This window comes from Typopeltis vanoorti, chromosome 17 (genome assembly GCF_054136105.1).
Source record: "Typopeltis vanoorti isolate ZY-2024b chromosome 17, IOZ_Tvanoo_1.0, whole genome shotgun sequence".
Classification (NCBI taxonomy): domain Eukaryota; kingdom Metazoa; phylum Arthropoda; class Arachnida; order Uropygi; family Thelyphonidae; genus Typopeltis; species Typopeltis vanoorti.
In genome coordinates, this window is record NC_143565.1 from 8,306,496 (window position 1) to 8,328,243 (window position 21,748).

Here is a 21,748-nt window from a genome sequence, read left to right on the forward strand (position 1 = left end):
AATTCCCTATCAAGCCACTATTTTCACTCACATTCTGGCTTTCTTCAACCATAACTGTCTCACAACCTGACACATAATTCAACTCCTCACTTTGCTTACACTTTCTGCACATTCTCCCACCCCTATCACTTTCAATCCAAACTCTAGCCTGATTTGGGAATGCATACATTCCACACATATCACATTGGACAAATTCTCTCACATTATAGTTTTTGAACAATGGCGTCGTATTTTTGGATGACATTATCTTACATCGCAGTGGTGCCATATTCAAATCTATGAAATGTATTGTTAAATACTAAATTAAATAACGGAATTTACACCAAAATCACACAGACACCACAAGCTACCAGAATTAGACAATATTACGTTATGATTTTAACCTATATTCTAATTTTCATTCAAAATTATACTTAGCTTTCGGGAGCTCCCTGAAAATACGACCAACCGTCTGGCCCACTAGCGGCGACCCTGACCCGGACTTATATGTAAATCCGCTACAAGTCTGCAAGATTCTCTGACTAAATTGAATAGCTCTTGTAATAGATATGGTATGAAGGTCAGCAATAAAAAGACAAAGACAATGAAAATAGGCAGAATCATTGAAAATGTCAACTGTGTTGTGAATGGAGAACCTGTGGAACAAGTAAAACATTTCAGCTATTTAGGCACGATTTTTACTGAAGATGGTAAATTAGATATAGAAATAGACAACAGAATCAGCAGAGCTGGTATGGTGGGAAGTCAATTGAATAAATTCATATGGAATAAGAAAGAAATTAGTCGGAACACTAAATTAGCTGTATACAAGACAGTGTTCAAACCAGTTTTAACTTATGGATCTGAGAGCTGGGTCAGAAGTAAAACACTTGACCAAAGACTAGAGACTGCAGATATGAGAGTCCTGAGAAAGATTATAGGCGTGAACAGATGGCATCAATGGCAATATCATATTAAAAACAAGTCTATTAGGAAAGAACTTGACATTGTCAACATCCAGGAATGCGTTAGCAGAGCTAATCTCAGGTGGTATGGTCACTTAAACAGAATGGGCGAAGAAAGATTAACAAAACAAGTGTTCTCTGCCAGGTTGGCAGCAAAACGACCCAGAGGAAGACCAAGATATAGATGGATTGATACGGTACAAAGTACCTTAGACGATAGAAATATAAAATCTGATAATGTTGGAGTCTTGACAAGTAACAGACTGATTTGGAGGAAAATTGTAGATAGGAAGTTAGTAATGATGTAATTTTTTTTCATGTAGTACTATCATATCCTGTACACCCCTTGAGGGTACATGGCAGGAATTTGATGATGATGATGATGATGATGAAATTACTACAGTGTTTTTCCAACATATGATGGCCTATTCGCCAAAATTTGTTAAAAATAACAGGAAATTAATAACAAAAATAACCTGTTAATTTAATTATAAGCAAATCTTGGAAAGCATTTTAAAATTAACAGGGTGTTAATGTTCACGTGACACAGCGACCAGAAATTTTGTCCGTTAAATCGAGGGTTTGCTGTACCAAGAAATTATATACTTGGTTTAATCCTTTATCCAAGTGTAAGCAAACAAGTTTGCGCCTGAACTATTTTCAGGACTTGGGCAACTCATATAAAGAAGCTCATGACTTCACATCATTTGTCTTAGATCATAGGTGGTCAACAGCAGGCCCGTGGGCCACATGCGGCCGTAATGTGATTTTATCGCAGCAGGATAAAAACTATATTAAATTATGTGTATTATCAATTTAGCTATTAGTTTCGATTGCAGATTTTCTGATTGATATACTAGTTATATTCATTATTTCTCATTAAGGAAACAATTTATATTCTCAACACAGAATCAAAATTGCTTTAAAAAGATTACTCAATTTATAAAATCTACTGCTTCTCTGTGTGAGTTGTAGTAGTAGTGGGAGTGGTAGATTTCTATGCACTCCAGAGTAATGTATCATTGAAAGTCACTTGCTCTGCTCTGGTTACAGTGATCAGTTTCAGACTCAGCTTCACAATTAGCAGTGTGATTGTTGCAGTTTGTGTCCCCTGGTCAGTTACTTCAGCTTTAGTGTACTATGAGTAAGAAAAGTAAGATTTGTGAAGAAAACAGGTCATTTCAGAACAAATAGAAAAATGAATTTCTGTTCATAAACAATAACGACAACAAACCACAGTGCCTTGTGTGTTTGCAAGTATTGTCTGTGCACAAGGAATATAACCTCAAGCACCATGCCGCTAAATACCAAGCATACGTTGGACAAGTACGTACTAAAATTGTACATTAGTTCTGTATTTAAGTTCTGTCTAAAAGTGTGCGGCCGTGACATGCTTTGCATTAGATTGAAGTAGTGCAGAAGTCATATTTTCATATACGAGTTGCCAAAAGGTGTCACACCTTATTATTAAAATACTCTGGATTAGAGAAAGTTGTTGGAAGTTTTTTCAGTGGGTTATACTTAAAATTAATGATACTAAGAAAATATATTCTTGGTTTAATACTTTATCCAAGTATAAGCAAACAAGTTTGTGCCTGAACTATATTCAGGACTGGGGAAACTAGTATAAAGAAGATCATGACTTCAAATCACTTGCCTTAGTATCCCATAATGCAAAGCGCATCTCCTTGCAGATGTGCTTTGCAATATGGGAAGGGCCACTATCCAGGCCAGTTTTGACCTTTATTGAGGACTCATTAGTGGGAGCCAGACCCAGAGGTGATACTAAGATTGAAGTGGTGCAGAAGTCATATTTTCATATATGACTGAAAATAGTTCAAGTGCAAACTTGTTTGCTTATACTTCGATAGAGAATTAAACCAAGTATATAATTTCTTGGTGTCTTTAATTTATAGTGTAACCAAGTGAAAAAACATCTAACAACTTTCTCTAATCCAGAGTATTTTAATAATAAGGTGTGACACCTTTTGGCAACTCATATATGAAAATATGACTGATGAGCTCAATAAAAGTTGAAACTGGTCTGGGTAGTGGCCCTTCCCATAATGCATAGCATTATACATGTCTGCGAGGAGATGTGCTTTGCATTATTGGATAATGCAAAGCATTATCTAAGTCAGTGTTTCCCAAACGTTTCCTACGACGGAACACTTCACAAATCCTGAAATTTTCACAGACCACCTTGGTTATTTTGTAATGTATTAATTAATAATTAATTAAACATCATTAAATTAATTTGCGCTGATTTCATTGACATATCCTATTCTGATCACCAGACTTTTTCTCCTGTGTACTGGTAGTTTTCCCCTCCTTTTGTACATCCTGGAGATTGCTTTGTAGGCTGGAGGTGGATGAATCGCTATCTGTTACATCACAAACACCTTCAATAAGCAGTTTGTTAACACCAAAATTAAACAAAGTCCCTTGTCTTTTATTCATATTAAAATTTAAATCTGTCGGCCTATTACTTTTAAAAAATCACGGCACTATGGTTTCGAAACAAGCACTTTCACTCTACAACATGAATTTGTGAAGAAAGTGTTCGGTATTACTAGACTTGAGAAACATATACAGACTACCTTGATCTTCAATTTCAGTGGAAAAATTTTCTTTATACTTCTTTGTTGATTGGTCACTAACATTTGCAACACAGATGTTATTTCGTTCAGTTTTGAGAACAGAGGAAATTTTTATGACTGGTCATAAACAGCGGTATTCCCTTTCCCAAATGTTGAAAGGTTTCGATGTGTGAAAATTATGAAAATGTGATAATTCATGAAAATACTTCCATGCTTAAAAATACACGGCTTGGTCACTAACATTTGCTACACAGATGTTATTAGGTGTTCTAGGTCTGAGCTTTTCGACATATTCTCGAATATTATTCTCCTCAGAATATTTCCACTATAAAATATTTATTCATGAAAAATGCTTAGAAAACTAAAATTACAAATTCCAGGAGAACTTCTCGTAGAACACCTTCCACGGAACACTGGTGTTCCGCAGAACACAGTTTGGGAAACCCTGATCTAGGTGATGTGAAGTCATGAGCTTCTTTATATGAATTGTCCCAGTCCTGAAAATAGTTCAGACGCAAACTTGTTTGCTTACATTTGGATAAAGGATTAAATCAAGTACACAATTTCTTGGTATCTTTTAATTTATACTGTTCTATGAACCATCACTGTAAATTAAATTAAAGATAAGATTCATTTTTAATATTTAATATATTAAATATAAAAATTAATTATAAATGTTTTGAATTGTTAAAGGTGAGGAGGATTAAAGATGATATCATTGTTGGAAAGGGAAAGAAGATGACACCAAAAGATGTATAGTAACCTTTGGTCTATAAAATTCCTCCTGTTCCAACAGAGCTAACACTGTAAAAGAAGATGATGACATAATTATTTATTATTATTTTTATTAATTTATCTTTTGTTTTTTTGACTTGGTAAAAATACATACGCTGAATTCCATGTCGCAAAACTTTCTGGATATATCTGAGACCCGTTACTATTTCTCTCTGAACATAGAAATCTATTCGAATTCGATACTGAATGCCTTCTTTAATCACAAATACTGTTTTCTTTAATTCTTCCAAATCCCCTAAAAATAAAGTTTGGATAACAAAACCTATAAATATAAATTCTATAGTTATACAGATAAAAGCATCTTCTGAGATGCTGTCTAAAACTCAAAATGGTTCTTATAATGGACAATCAAGCAATACTAAATGCTAACAGTATATCTTAATGATGTGTAACTACTTTTAAAGATCATTAATTTTTGGTTGCATGATAACAAGGCTATTTTTTAAGAAGAAATGCACCAAAGGAATATTTCAGAGGCTCATTTAAATAGATGTCAAAAGCTGTTATAATGAAATACATATTATATACTGATGAAATTTCATGTTTATACAATAAAATATTACTATTCTTTTTCTGGAAACCCTGCTCTTGAAACATGAAACAGTTTCACATTTCAGACCTCCAATAAAAAAGGTGGTGGTTTCACCAGGTAATGAAATTCACCTACCACTAAAGAAATTCAAAGATGAGAGGTTTGATGAATGTTTCTTGGCATCCATACCCTAGAAAGAACAATTTCGAATATCAGTAGAGCTTTAAGCAGATTAGCTGCTTGTTTGGAAGGTACATTCTAGAACTATTTTTTCCCCCACAATATCCCTGCCTTCCCTCTTTCACGCATTCACAAACTAAGTTGCATGATTATGCATATGTTTACAGAATTGCACGATTCTAATACACTAGACTACTTTAAAATAATAATAATTTTTATATATATATATATATATATATATATAAAAGAAACTATGCAAAAGATATAAGAAGGAGATACTTCATCATCTCATCTTCCCTTTTCCCTCTTTTACCTTGCAGTGTCAAGGGTTTATTAATCATCGGATCTCAAACCGTTCACAGGATAAGGTGGTCAAGCCCTAAGCCCCCGGTATATCCTGTAGTGTTGAGTTCTCAAGGCTGGTTTGCCTGCATTGTGAGATGAAAAACCCCAGGATAAACTGGGGGGAAAACTCTGCTGTCCATGCCGAAGACCGGCTAACTTGGCTATGGTTGAGGAAGATCCTTCAGCTCCTCACATCATCGATGGGAATCGAACCTAGGACACTCCTTCCTTCCCCAGGAATTTGGTTGCGAAGCACACAGCCACTAGGCTAACCACACGGACTGGAGGAGATACTTTTCTTATTATATTTTCCTTTTATTTTATGCCCCCCCCCCCCCACACACACACATGAAAGTTAAGAGCCTATAGTGCATAATGGACTATTATTACTCTAGATGAGTAACAAGGTAGCATAAGTCCAAAACTTCTTTGGAGAATGAAATTTTTTTTATGTCAGTTTATATCTCCTAATAAACAAGATAGTGGTGTTACCTGAGATGATAAAAATATCCTCCATCTAAAGACTTGACCAAACATCCATGCCACAGTGAGTAGAAGCTTTATCTAGATGATCACTTCTCATAATATATTTCCATAATTTTCAAGTGATCTTTTGAATTACCTTACAATGTTATTTTAGATTTATTTATTGTTATTGTTTAATAATTAATTATTAAAGATTAATAATTAATCAAGAGCAAGTCAAGTCAGCCTGGAAATAACATTACTAATCACACTGTGTGATATAATAAAAACTTTGGGTTTGTTTTGAAGTGAAAATAGATGGGTGATTAATTTTAATGTGTGTACTGAATCAAAACATGAATTTAAAACTGTCCTATAACTCTCCAGTTTTGAGACATCAAAATTATGTGCTGACATACTATTTGTATGCATGTGCACATATGTATGCACAGATACAAATACATATACACATATGCAAATTTACTTACAGTTTAATTCTTCTTACAACTGACATCATTAGTGGTTTCTTTGTTTACAAACCAAAAAAACTGAGCAAATATACTGGAGTTTCACTCACTTGAATACTTATTACATACAAGAAATGTCCTGATGGGATTATTCACTATGTTCTCAATACCTCTTCCATTTAGGAGGCAAGAAACCAAATGCAACTTATGATCTGCAATTATCTATTTTAAAATCCCTGAAAGCCTTCCAGAATAATTTTTTTAGAATCTTCAAAGGAATGTCCCTAAGAGTATGCTTCTGTGAGTCAATAAAAAATACATGTAATTTTTGCATCACTTATCTTAGTAACTTGTCCTTTAAATACCAAAAACCATCATTCTCATTTAAAGCATTTATGAAAATTTTCATCAAACTGAATATAACAGAGAACAGTGGCAAGAGAACTTTTTCATACTTCACAATAGGAGAGAATTTTTTCCTCTGGCACTTAACTCTACAGCCTGGCCATTTTTAATCTCATAATGTCCTTAGTTGGGCCATCCCACTTAGAAATCAATATTTTGTGAAGCTTAGTTGCATGCCCATTAAAAGTTCTACCACTTTGAGGTCATCATAAGTGCTCCACCTGTATACACCACAGTTAATTATTTAAGAAGAAAAGCTACAGTGTCAGTCATATCAACCAATTACAATTTTACTGAACTATCTGTATGTATATTAAATGTGCCTAAACAATATCTATATAATCTTTGAGTAACAAAATTTACTACTCTTGGCATATTTCAGTTTGATAGTGCTGCTAGAATGGAAATAAGTGCTAAAAAAACATTACACTTGAAAGGAAATTATTATGACCTTATAGAAGGGAAATAGGCAGAGCATACCAGAAATTACACATTACTTTGTAAGTGAGCATGTTACTGGTGAATCAATAATATGCCACAAATCACAAATTTACGATATGCATTCTAAAGTGAGTACTGATAAGTTGAGAATTAGTAATTTTCAGTTTTACATTAAGCAAACAACTTGTGAATTATCTAAGGTAACATAAGTAATTATATTCAGAGGAAACAAGAAAGTAAGTCACATTCAAAGATTTAATCCTCACCATTATCTTCTGGTGTATGTTTTCAAGGGATGTACTGGATATTACAAGTCAGCAGAAGTTTACATTTTTAGATTTCTGCAACAATTTTTCCAGGAATTAAAAATGTAAACTTCTCTATATTCCATGTCTTACTTTTCAATCTTGTAAATTACTCTAAGTACATCAATATAATTAGAACCTAATCCTCTTCCAGAAGATCACATTGTAATTGTAAAAAGGGAGATGACTTTTTCTTTCTTCTTTTCCTTTGTTTTTTAAGGGACTAATCACAAAGCCAGAGGCCAATGGAGCCAATATCAAAGACAATATTTTAAGTTTAAAATTCTTCAGTGGGGTTGAAAATAAGTATTTGTGAAGCAAATCTGGAGGCTTTGGAAGGTTTGCCATTATCCACATGTAATCTGTTTCTCTTTGCTTGACTTCATGGTGATTTTAAGTTTAGTTTAAACTAGGAGTGACATGGAATATAGAATAATGGATTCCTTACTAAGTTATACACCCAGAGAATTTCACTCAACTCCCTTTGCAAATCATGGCCTTGGCAGTGAACTCCCACAAAAAATTACTCACAGTCCATCCAAGCATGCCTGGCATAATAATGGCAGCAGATTCATTATACAAATTATGGAAACAACTACCATGTTAAAGTAAAAACTTCAGTTGAATATAAACCAAAACACTCGATGTTTCAACCTTCACATTAAGGTCATCATCTGAAGTATACATATATACAAAGAAACAAGCCACACTACAATCTACATGGTATGCCAAAGTTACATTAATTTGATCAACCATTAAAACTATTGGCCTGACCTCTGGTGGAAAAAAAACCTTACTACATCCATGGTAGAGTCCTGTTATTATTATTATTATCTATTTGGTTACAAAAAATAAATTAAACTAGAGAGCAACATGATTTCACATAATGATGCATATAAGTACATATAAATTAGAAAAAAACAGTATGGATGGTGACCAATAATAGCTGAAATCATTGCTTAGAGCCCCTAAAGTCAGGTTTGTGGAAAAGGTTTTTAGCCCACTTGAACTTAAGTGGTCTGAATGTGTACCATCCAAATTCTTGGGATTTTTATGCCGCCATTTTTTTTTTCACCAGAGGTGTGAGGCAAGTAGTTTTAATGGTTGACCAAATTAATGTAATTTTGGCATACCATGTAGATAGTAGGGCAGAGTAATGCGAAAGTCAAAACATTGAGTGATTTATATTTTGGTTTATATGAAACAAAGTTTTAACTTTAACACAGTAGTTGTTTCCATAATTTATACAATGAATGCTGATCACTGTGTAACCATGATGGCAGTAAGATTATTTGTTAGCTGGCATGGGAACCTCCTTAAGTGCTACCATTAGGTCTAGTCCAGTTTGGCCTGGAGAATATATATTTTCTTCTTCCTTTTTTTTTTTTTTTTTTTTTTTTTTTTTTTAATGTTGAACCCATACATGAGAGGTTGGTTGATCAACCTACAGTACATTAGTACTGTATATGGGTAATATAGTACTGTATATGTACTCTCAAAAAGAAGAATGCAGGATCTCTTGCCATGATGTCTGACATAATTTTGAACACATCACTCATATTACATGGTGGAAAAAATAGGAACAAAAGCAACTTGGACTATGCTCTGGAATAAACATAATTCTTGGCCACTTCAACCTTCCAATAAGCAAGACAATGAAACTCAACTACCATCTAAAGATGTCTATCACCATGGGAGGGGTGGGGGGTATAGCATTCCCATTCCATACAGCACCTGCATATGTTAATTCACTCCTAGATAATTTCTTTCAATTTGACAGTCTAATGCCTGTTGGCTGGGGGATATATCCAGCACTACTAATCTTTTACAGAACTCTTTCATCCATTTTGATAGTTTTGAATAGCATCAAGAATATCTTGCCATCATTATGATATTTATCTCTATTTATTCTTACCAGTCTTCTTTTATTTTTGTTTAGATACTTTTATATAGCTTAGCTTTCTTAAATTTTTCTTTGCATTCACTAAGTGTACTTGTCAACTAACTCACTCACATCTTTCAAAATAATTTCTTCTTCTTTTCCCAGGATAACCTTTGTTTAAGTCCATCATAAATTTTTGAAATCTCTATCTTCAAAGACAACCTTTCTAAATATCTGCTGACTAAATCAATCAGTTTTTTTCAGATTTTGCCAATGATTCTCCAAGGGTTGGTTCTTGTTTTTCGAACTTTCAATTTTTCTGTAATCATCATTTCCACCAGTTTAATTAGAGCTTTGTAGCGGTTAGCCTAATGGCTTTGCACTTCACAACCATATGCCTAGGGAGCGTCCAAGGTTTGATTCCTGTCGACAACGTGAGGAGCTTAAGGATCTTCCTCAGTCATAGCCAAGTTAGCCAGTCTTGGGCATTGATAGCAGGGTTTTTCATCCTACAAAGCAGGCAAACCAGCCCCGTGAACACACATCTTTGACAGACATGGGATACTACCGGGAATAAGGAGGAAAACCAACCTATTCTGCGGGATTATCGGTTACAGAAGCTTACATACGATGACGATTCCTCTGGTTCTTTTATCTGCTATCCTGCAAAAAAAAAAAAAAAAAAAAAAAAAAAAAAAAAAAACACCTGTTTTTCTAACCTTTTCTATCTCTCACACATTCCTGATCGCTAATAATGCCAAATTCCTTCCTAATATCCTCATATTTAACATGACACTGCCACTGATGCCATCTGTTCACTCTCTGAATTTTTATCAGAACGCTCATATCCACGGATTGTTTTATTTCAACCCCAGCTCTCATATCCATAAGTTAAATTAGTTTGAACATTACCTTATATGGAGTTAGTGTTTTGACTAACTCTATATATTTAATTTGCCATCTTTGCTAAAAATTGCACATAACCTAAACAGCTTAAATATTTTACTTGGTCAATAGGCTTCTCATTCAGGATGCAACTGATGTTTTCAGTTTTCCTGCCTGTTTTCACAGGCTGTCTTTTTATTACTAATTTTCATGCCAAATTTGTTACATCATTTATTCAAATTAGTTAAAAATAATGCATACCTGTACTGGATTTATTTAAGAGTATAATAGTACTGGTATAAAGTAAACAGCTGAGATTAACTCCAATTTTGATGTCAGGTTTAATGCTACTACAAATATGAAGATGTAAATATTTTTATATCTTCATATTTGAACATTTCTGGACAAATATCATCTTCTGCAGCTGCCTTTTCCACATTTATGGTTTTTGATTCCTTCATAGTATTGTGATCCACACAGGTGATGAATAAGAGTAGAGCTAGTGTGCATCCTTGCCTTACACCTGATTTTATATCACACCATCTTCATATTATTATTAATATTATTATTACCACGGGCTACTCCAGGAGTCCTTAGACTCATCGAGAGAGGCCCTAAACATCATGTTCACACAGCTGTTCAACATTCTCACAGTATCTATCATACCTTGCCTTGAACTCGCTCACTGTCATAGCACCCACAACAGACTCTGGCAGCTTATTCCACTCATTTACCACTCTAAAAGTAAAGAACCCAGCTCTAACACCCCTGCTAACCACGCTCTTGCCCAGCTTCCATGGGTGTCCCCTAGTTCTCCCACCACCAGTCCTGATTTCAAAAATATCATCTGAATTAATCCTATAGAATCCTTTTAGCAATTTGAATGTCTCAATCATATCTCCCCTTTTTCGCCTATCAACCAGTTTCTGCAACCCACAAATCTTCAACCTGTTCTCATATGGTGCATTCCATAGACCTGCTATCATCTTAGTCACTCGCCTCTGGATCCTCTCAACCTCCTCCCCATCAAGAAGGAACCGAAGTGACCAAATTTGGGCACAGTAGTCGAGATGAGGTCTTATCAGGGCTTGGTACAGAGGTACAATAACTTGTTTTTCTCTGCTCGTCAAGGTATTTTTCAACAACCAAGTGAGTTGATGAGCTGATTTAGCTACTTTCGCAATGTGCCCCCTAAACTTCATCTCCCTATCCACCAATACTCCCAAGTCCCTGGCCTCATCAATCTCTTGGAGTACAGTTCCACCAATGTGGTATACTGCTGCTAATCTTTTCACTCCGAAATGCATAACCTTACATTTTGTCACATTAAATTGACATCCATTCTCCTTAGTCCAGAACTCCAATCTATCTAAGTCATCTTGCAAGACTTTGACATCTTCTGCATTCACTATCGCCCTACCCAACTTTGCATCATCAGCGAACAAATGAACTGTCCCACTTAGACCATTCCCTATATCGTTAATGAACAGATTAAACAGCAGTGGTCCAAGAACAGAACCCTGTGGCACACCACTAGTCACAGGCCGTTTTTTGGACTCTACTCCTGAATAAACTACTCTTTGATATCTCTCCATCAACCACCCAGCTATCCATCTCACCAACCCTATATCCATTCCCATATGTTGTAGTTTACGGATTAGAATTTCATGTGGTATCCTGTCAAACGCCTTTGCCAGGTCCAGCAGTATCACTGTAAACCCATTTCTCTTATCCAGTTCAGCCGTCACCCTGTTAATATGCCTCTTCAATTCTAACTGCTAACTTACAACTCAACTATAGACTATGCATTGCTCAAACAGGTACTGGACAATGTACAGTAGCATTTTAAAAAAGTTTTCTCTTGGTACTTTGCCATATCCTTTTTCCATATGTACAAAACTTAAATACAGATTCTTGTTATATTCCTATGATTTCACAACTATTTGTATGAAAGTAAAATCTGATCCCGACAATCTCAAGTTAGCATAAATCCAGCCAGTTCTTCTTTAATCTTCTCTTCCACAATTTTTCTTAACCTTTGCTTAAGTATACTTGCATAAATCTTATCAGGAACACTCATTAGGAAAATTTCTCTGTAATTCTCACATTCAGTTTTTTTTTTTCCTCTTTTTATAGTAGACATATTGCAAACTGTACTCATCTAGAAGTGGACCTTCTGACTGTTGCCTTTGGAATTAAGCAGTCACTACAGAAATTTTTATTTCTTCATATTTAAGCATTTCTGGTTGAATATCATCTACTACATCTGATTTCTTTTTCAGCCTCAAGTATTGATATATGTTTTACCATCATTTTGTATTGTGGTACTATCATAATTATCCTGTACACCCCCTGAGAGTACATATCAAGAATTTGATAATGATGTATTGATATATACTCCAGATTACATTCTTCTTGAATATTTTCTACCACAATTCTGTTACTTTCATTTAGCAATCATTCCAAGTAATTACTCCAAACATGTAGAATATCTAGCAGTTTTCACATCACATCCTAGGAACTCCTGATATGATTTCTTCTCTTTAACTGCCTGCCTCTGTAACTTGGGTCCAACCATGGGGGTTCTGATTATTTTATTCTTGAAGATAACTTCACCACATGTCTCCCTGGCTGAATCAATCAATGTTTATTTCAGGGTTTGCCAGCGCATCTCCAAGGTTCAGTTCTCATTTTCAAATGCTTTCATTGTTTTTTTGAATAATATTGTATATTTGAGTGCACAGTTCACCAGTGAAAGCTGCTTCACTTTATTTTTTAAAACTTTCTTATACACTTTTCTTTCCAAGGTTCAGAGTCAATCTGCTCAAAACTAATTGGATACTTTGGTGTCCCGAAACAAATGTAACAACAAGACAATCAACAACAGCATAGTTAATACAACTTATTTCTTTTGTGTTTTTTCTATGTGAGTTTATGAATAGTAATAACTAGTTCATGTCCTAACATGAAACAGAAATCTAAAAAGTAACACTTACTTACCCTTTGGGAAACTTACTAAGTACTTTCATTTGTGAGTTAAATTTAATAAAATACTGTAATTAAATTTCTTGGTAAGTAGAAAATACAATCCTAAACTGTTTTATTCTTTAAGCAAAAAAGAAACAAACCACTTTTCATTTAATACAGTTTTCAATCTATACTAAAAATACATCAGAAGTATAAGCACAGAATATATGGTATTATATTCTCAGATATTCTACTTTGTACTTTAGATTAAATGTTTAATTAATTTATCAGAAAAGAATAGTTCTACTGCTAAACTTTAGATCAACATTTAATAACCAAATCCAATATTACTATTCCTTAAGGATGGTATAAAGAGTATAAACCTAAGCTGGATAAACTGGGAGGAGACCTGAACATAGCCTTTTAAGGAATGCAGAAAACCAATGAGGACTTCTGATCTAATATGCAATGCTCATTAAGTGTTGCACCCCCATTCAACACATTATGCCATTAGTTAAACAGAATCAACATCTATCGTCAGTACACACAATCTAGGCTATTAACATAAATCGATCTACTTACAGGATCTCTATATCATGTACAGTCCTGAATCCAAAAAGGTTAAGGGTGAATTCCGCTGGTTCCTTTCTTTTTCTTGCTCCACGGCTGTAATCAGGCAAAATCCAGCAGTTTCATCTTGTAGATTCCTTCCTTGTAACTTTAATGCATTTTTTCATCGATGTTAGGAACTTCATTGGCTGCTACAAATCAGCACGCACGTGGATCGGTACATTCTTCGAAGAATTTCGTGGAAGGATATCTTGTGATACTGCCAGTGAACTCCCCATGATCTCCAGAAACTCTTGCTCGCGGGACCATGACTCCTTGAAAAGCTTCCCACAGGAATAAAATATAAGAGAGAGAGAGCCCTCGAGCCTCAATCTCTGCCTTTTATATCATACCCAAAAAAAGTTCCCGGATTTACTGGTAACGCCCTTATCACTCATGCATACAGTAGGTTTTGGTGGCAAAACTCATAGTCTGGTGATCTTTGAGACTATTGTTGACCTTCAGTTTACTAGCCTAATCCTGTCTGAGCTTTTTAGTTACAATTGCTTGTGGTTCTACATTGAGTTATTTTAACCTAAGATGACCAATCGTCCTCCTTTAGGGAGGACAGTCCTTCTTTTGTGGGTTCTGTCCTTTCTCGAAAAGTGTCCTCCTTTTCGATATTTTAAAACTAATCTGTTAATCTCTGTATTCAGAGATGCCGTGCCGAACTGTTATGCGTCATGTGACGGTACAGTTCGGAAAGACGCGATTATGAAACGCATGCGCAGAGCATAGGAGAACTTCACGTGTCTCGCACCATTGCACACTTCGCTTTGTTTACTTTATCTCTATATTATACTTCGTGTTTATTTCTAACTGGATAAATTTCTGGAATCTTTTTTCAATTATGAAAAATATTAATGTATTTTGTACATAATCAGGCATCTATTTTCCACAAAACGATTCAAAAGATTGAAGGTGAACATATTTCAGCTACAGAAGTTAGTCTTATTTTGAACGATTTTGTCCTTCAATATAAATCACGATTTGAAGAAAAATTTATATCTTTAATAATAAAAAGAAAATTGTCAAACTTAGAGGAATCAAATCCGGGCATAATGGAAAAGTTTACCAAAGAAGTGCAGAATTTTTACCAAACATGTTTCCAATATGTCAAAGAATGGTCTGAAACAAATATCACAGGAAATAACAGTTTTCAATGGTGTTTTTTGCCTTCATTGCAAGTAAATTGGGCAGATATTGAAAATTGTGTTGAGTTTTTATCGAAAGAAATGCCTGATATTAAAATCGATGACAATTGTCTGTTTGAAGAAATTAGAAGACTGAATGTATATTTAAATTCTGATAAATTAGAACAATGGGAAAATCAACATGTTGAAATTGATAAAAGATGGGTGGAAATATTTAACCATTTCAAAAATGAACACATTCCATATGAAAATTTAGTTATTCTTGTTGAATTTACGTTCTGCTGCCCTGGAACTAATGCAGCAGTTGAAAGAGTTTTTTCAATTGGTAATGATTTTTGGACAAGTGAGAAATCAAGATTGAATGTTGATACTCTAGCTGCAGCACTTACCATAAAATTCAATATGAAGGATATTTCTTGCTCCGAAATTTCCAATATATTGTTAGAAAATGATATATTGACAAAAAATATTCATTCAATGGAAAAATACTCGTTTAATTAAATAATTAAAAGGGATGTAAGCATAATTAGTGTATTTTTGTTTAAATTAATAAAATGTTTCATTTATTTACGTTGTACTTTTTTCTTAAATTTTTTCGTCCTCCTTTTCATTGTAAAAAAATTGGTCACGTTATTTAACCTTATATTACAAAATTATTACATCACATTAGGTTATATACACTCTTAATTATAACTATTTTATGGCTCGTGTAAAATCAATATAGGTGAAAAATATTTCTATGTTTCACAGCAAGAGATTTGACATAATTATTTTAATTTCCTTACGAGGCCTCAATAGGGTCCCCATACGGCACTTTATCGAGTCCTCTACATGTTATAATTATTTATAACATGGTTGTAGAGTCCATAATTTGTGTAAAATGAATTATTGTTTGTTCATTATCCAGGTAGGTATCTACCTGGATAATGAACAAACAATAGCGCAAGAAAAAGAAAGGAACCAGCAGAATTCACCCTTATCCTTTTTGGATTCAGGACTGTACATGATACAGAGATCCTGTAAGTAGATTGATTTATGTTAATAGCCTATGTGACCTAAGAACCTGTGTGACCTAAGTAAAGTAACAGCCACGACTGAGTAATTCGGAGTTGCTCGAGATAGAATTGATTTAAGACTTATTCCAGCTAAAATATTCCTTTGTATGTAAAGGAAAGATAGAAAATTCTTTTACATGATCCTTAATGGCAGTCGTTAACAAAAAATAAATTTTTAAGGACTAATACATTTGAATTATAGCAACGTAGATTAAGGATTTGGTCCCAGCCAGAGGCTTTTCCTAAGTCTACGATACTATACTACGATACATGTGAGACCATACTTTATGGCCTTGAAAGGGGGAGAGAAAAGCTAAGTAGATTACGAAAGGAATCAAGTCAAATAATAGTATTATACATGAGTTAGAGATTGGAGCATATTGGCATTTTGTACAAGCTCAAGCAACCATGAAAATAACGAACTAAGAGGGGAAATGCATAAAGTAAAGAAGTAACGTCATAAACAACATATATAAATTACAAAATTATTACAATTATTTATAACACGGTTGTAGAGTCCATAGTTTGTGTAAAATGAATGCTGATCACCATGCAACACTAAAGGAAAGGATCAAACAATAATGCGCATGATGGGCTAGCAATTTGGGATATCGCTGACCAAATTGTATTCCTATTGGACTAAACTACAATATTATGATAGTACAACATGATAAAATTTCATGCCAGCTGGGGCATCACCTGGTTAAATAAGGACCCTGTTATTTTTTTTTTATCGGGGGGGCCTTGTTAAACTTGTTCAGAAATCGCAATCTGGAAATAAACTGTGATTAAAATTTTAAAACCTTCTGCAACTGTGATGAAAATTCTGTGGATCCAGCATAAAAATGGTTACCATAATAAACAGGGTGTAGGGAAAAGAAAATCTAAGAAAAACGTTTTATTTCATCTAAAGGATAGGGTGGCAAAATAACTTGCTTTCAAAATCAAAAATTATGATGAACTTGGAATGACTCTTTATATCATATATCATCATAACTTGTAATCGCTGTACTAACAGCAGCTATGTTGTCATTTGAGTTTCACTTTGAATCTTGGTGAGGGTAATATGCAGGAGTTATGAGTTTTGGAAAAGTTGTTGCCATGGAAATAGAAAACAGCAGATAGTGCACTGAGGGGAGTGAAGCAGGAAAAGAAAGAAAACTAGTGGGGAGGTGAATTCTGTGATCTTGGAAGAGTTTGTTATATAGATCTTTATTAACTCCCCAAGGAAAGACAGGAAAATTAAAATTGAAGGATATAGAATGTATCAATGCTTTGTACTTCAGTGAGAGCTGCTATATTCTCAAAGTAACTGAAACAAGATAAATACTCTCTATTACATTATAATGTTGTAACTTCTATTTTGATAGTAGTGGCCTATTTAGGAAATAAAGGATATGATCTCCAATCAATTTCTTTGTTATAAGAAGATATATACAACTACATAAAAGTAGTAAGATGAAATTTCAATTTTCATGTTATGATCTAAGAAATCTAATAGGCAAGACTAAAAGAATGAGTGAATAGGTGAAAATCTGAGATGAATTAAAGAGAAGAAGCAAGAGCGACAGAAGAGAACAGTGATAAAAATAATATAAACAGTAGCAAACTTTTTATTTTTAATGGTGAAATGAAACTACAGAAATTAGAACTGAATGTTGTTTATTTTTTTCTTTTTGATTATTTGATATCACTCCCTAAGAAATGAAAGTAAACATTGTCTGCAAAACTAAAAATCCTAACTGCTTTAACAAGAAAATAAGTTATACAAAAAATTAATAAGAGTCAGAAAGTAAGCGATATATATATGCAGAATACACACATACACACAGATTTATATATACATTTATTTATATTTATATATATATATAGCACATACATTTTCTTCTTTTAGCTCATATTGTTTTACTTCTGGAATGTCTTAAAATCAGTACTGAATTTAACTTAGTGTTCAGAAAGAATTTAAAGACTAAGTATATAAACAGTAATATAATTATAATTTACTACGTCTAATTCTACAGAGAATATGACTTTTTGTCAAATTTCTTCAGAAGGATAAAAGAGTACACCTTAATATGCAATAATGTATTCAGTGTATGTATTTGTTTATATATATATATTTTTATAGCTTAAGCCTCCTCCTTTGTAATTTACAACTCATTGATTTTGAGGAATTCTTATCTGATAACTCCAAAAATAACTCTAAGTCAGTTGTTTATTAGTATACCTACTTATTCTATAAACTGTATCAATTATTCTGAACTGCTGACCCTTCAAGGATACTAAGGGAATTATCATATAATTCACTGCACTTATAAAGAAATTAGGTATACTGCCTGATGAGCAATGAAAATCTCTACACACAGTTATAGTTTCTGACACAAGCACATAGTAGCATTCTTTCTACCGGTGATTTTTTAAATGTATTTAAAATATGTACCTTTCTGAACTTGTATTTATTTTCTTAAATATTCTAAATAGAGTTACTGTTCTGTAAATGTTGTAATACATATTGAACATACATTAAATGAAAGAAATGTAATATGTACTTATTTATAGAACACTTTTAAAATCAGAGTTTGTCGATTTTCAAATAGTTGTTTCAATATTAAAATTAGTTTCAATTTTACTTCTAGTTTTTAGATAAAAGTAATTAACAGCAGAAGGTCAAAGACAATATATGTAATAAATAACGAACTATGGGGTGCTTAAGGGTCAAAGCTGTATAACTGAGAGGAGACCTCCACATAGCCTTTAAAGGAATGCGGAGAACCGACCAGGGCTTCTGACCTAATGTCCAATCCTCACCTTCTCGTGGTGCACCCTGTTGGGTATCTACTTTGATACTGAACGAACGAGGATGGGCTGGCAATTTGGGATTTAGCCGACCAAATTGTATTCTTATTGGTTAAACCAAAATAAAAAATGATGGTACAACATGACAAAATTTCATGCCGGCTGGGGCGTCGCCCGGTTAAACAAGGCCCCCGTTGTTTTTGCCAGGGAACCAGGGCGAACAGCGAAAAGTCAGCTACTGGAACAAATCTGAAAACAAACCCCAACTCAACATCACCAGAGTTAAAGATCGGTACTATCAACGTAAGAAGCCTGAATGGCAAAGAAATGGAGCTAGCTGAGGAATTAGATAAGTACCAGATCGACATAATAGGGGTGACTGAAACAAAAAAGACCAAAACTGGTGAGATCTTTCTGAGCAATAAATACAAAATGTTATATTCAGGCAATAACAATCAAGGAAAAGAAGGAGTAGCCATAGTATTCAACACAAAATACGAGGCTAATCTTCTTGAATGGCAGTCAGTCTCAAGTAGAGTAATGTGGGCAAATATGAGAATGGGGAACTGGACAATGAGACTTATTTGTGCCTATGGTCCCACAGAAGGTTCTACGAAGGTAGAAGTGGAGGAATTTTTTGAGGCTTTAGAAAAAGCAACTGACACAATGAAAAAAGAAAAGTTGGTCCTTGTTGGGGATCTAAATAGTAGAGTAGGAAATGATTGTGAGACATACAAAAATATTTTGGGAAAATTTGGAGAAAAGAGCAAAGCTAATAATAATGGCAAATATCTGTTGGATTTCTGCTCAGGACATGGACTGGTTATTACTAACACCATGTTCCAACATAAAAATGTGCACAAATTCACATGGAGAGAAGATGCTAGGAATAAGAAAAGTCTCATTGACTATGTTATTGTTGATAGTGATGTTTTCTCCCTGGTGCAGGACACCAGAGTGTACAGAGGATTTGAAATTGGAAGTGATCACTATTTAGTCTTGAGCAGGATAAAATTGAATTTCATATTGAAAAGAATAACATGTAAGAAAGTTTTAAAGCGAATAAAAGTTGAGCAGCTCTCAGATGTAAACTGTAGACTAAAATACAGAAATATTATTGAAAAGAAAATGAAAGAGTTTGAGAACAGGAATCAAACCTTGCAGATTCAGTGGCAAACTCTAAAGGAAACATTGATTGATTCTGCCAGAGAGGCATGTGGTGAGGTTGTGTGCAAAGATAAAAAAATCAGAACTCCCTGGTGGACACAGGAAGTTAAAGAGGCAGTGAAGGAAAAGAAGAAAGCATATCAAAAGTTCCTGGCAAATAAGTCAGCTTTTACTCTTACAGAATACAGAGACAAATGTAAGAAAGCTAAACAGTGTGTAAAACTAGCTAAACAAAAGTCATGGGAGGACTTTGGCAAGAATATAGAAAATCAATATCAAGAAGGTGGCAAAATATTCTGGAGGTTGTTGAAGAAGCTTAGGAATGGAGGAAAGAGTGCTACAAGTCTTCAAGATTCTCTGACTAAATTGAATAGCTGTTGTAATAGATATGGTATGAAGGTCAGCAATAAAAAGACAAAGACAATGAAAATAGGCAGAATCATTGAAAATGTCAACTGTGTTGTGAATGGAAAACCTGTGGAACAAGTAAAACATTTCAGCTACTTAGGCACAATTTTTACTGAAGATGGTAAACTAAATATAGAAATAGACAACAGAATCAGCAAAGCTGGTATCGTGGGAAGTAAATTGATTAAATTCATATGGAATAAGAAAGAAATTAGTCGGAACACTAAATTAGCTGTATACAAGACTGTGTTCAAACCAATTTTAACTTATGGATCTGAGAGCTGGGTCAGAAGTAAAACACTTGACCAAAGACTAGAGACCGCAGATATGAGAGTCCTGAGAAAGATTAGAGGCGTGAACAGATGGCATCAATGGCAATATCATATTAAAAATGAGGATATTAGGAAAGAACTTGACATTGTCAGCATCCAGGAATGCGTTAGCAGAGCTAATCTCAGATGGTATGGTCACTTAAATAGAATGGGAGAGGAAAGATTAGCAAAACAAGTGTTCTCTGCCAGGTTGGCAGGAAAACGACCCAGAGGAAGAACAAGATATAGGTGGATTGATACGGTACAAAGTGCCTTAGACGATAGAAATATAAGATCTGATAATGTTGGAGTCTTGACAAGTAACAGAATGATTTGGAGGAAAATTGTAGATAGGAAGTTAGTAATGATGTAATTTTTTCATGTAGTACTGTCATATCCTGTACACCCCTTGAGGGTACATGGCAGGAATTTGATGATGATGATGATGATAACGAACTATGATTATGTAAAGAAATAAATGCATATCTTTATTTAGAGATGTTATAGTGGATAGTTGATGTGTTTAAAGGTCAAAGCTGTATAACTAAGAGGAGACCTCCACATAGCCTTTAAAGGAATGCAGAGAACCGACCAGGTCAGAAGCCCTGGTCAGTTCTCTGCATTCCTTTAAAGGCTATGTGGAGGTCTGGATGTCCAATCCTCACCTTCTTGTGGTGAACTCTGTTAGGTATCTACCTGGACACTGAATGAGGATGGGCTAGCAATTTGGGATTTAGCTGACCAAATTGTATTCTTATTGGTTAAACTAAATAAAAAATGATGGTACAACATGACAGAATTACATATCAGCTGGGGTGTCGTTGTCCAGTTAAACAAGGCTCCCGTTATTTTTACCAGGGAACCAGGGCAAACAGTGAAAAGTCAGCAACTGGAACAAATCCTAACACACACATCCCAACTCAACATCACCAGAGTTCAAGATCGGTACTATCAACATAAGAAGCCTGAATGGCAAAGAATGGAGCTAGCTGAGGAATTACCAGATCTACATAATACACTGAAACACTGGTGGCT

The 21,748-nt window shown here is 34.3% G+C and overlaps 1 protein-coding gene across 1 annotated transcript in view; it reads right to left on the minus strand.

The window, feature by feature from the left end:
• LOC150097119 (rho GDP-dissociation inhibitor 2-like) overlaps positions 1-21,748 on the minus strand; it is a 90,486-nt gene that overhangs the window by 27,986 nt on the left and 40,752 nt on the right. Inside the window, exon 4 of the mRNA XM_090407328.1 lies at positions 4,434-4,574. Within this exon, the coding sequence (XP_090263454.1) occupies positions 4,434-4,574 (141 nt within the window). The remainder of the gene's footprint in view (positions 1-4,433; positions 4,575-21,748) is intronic.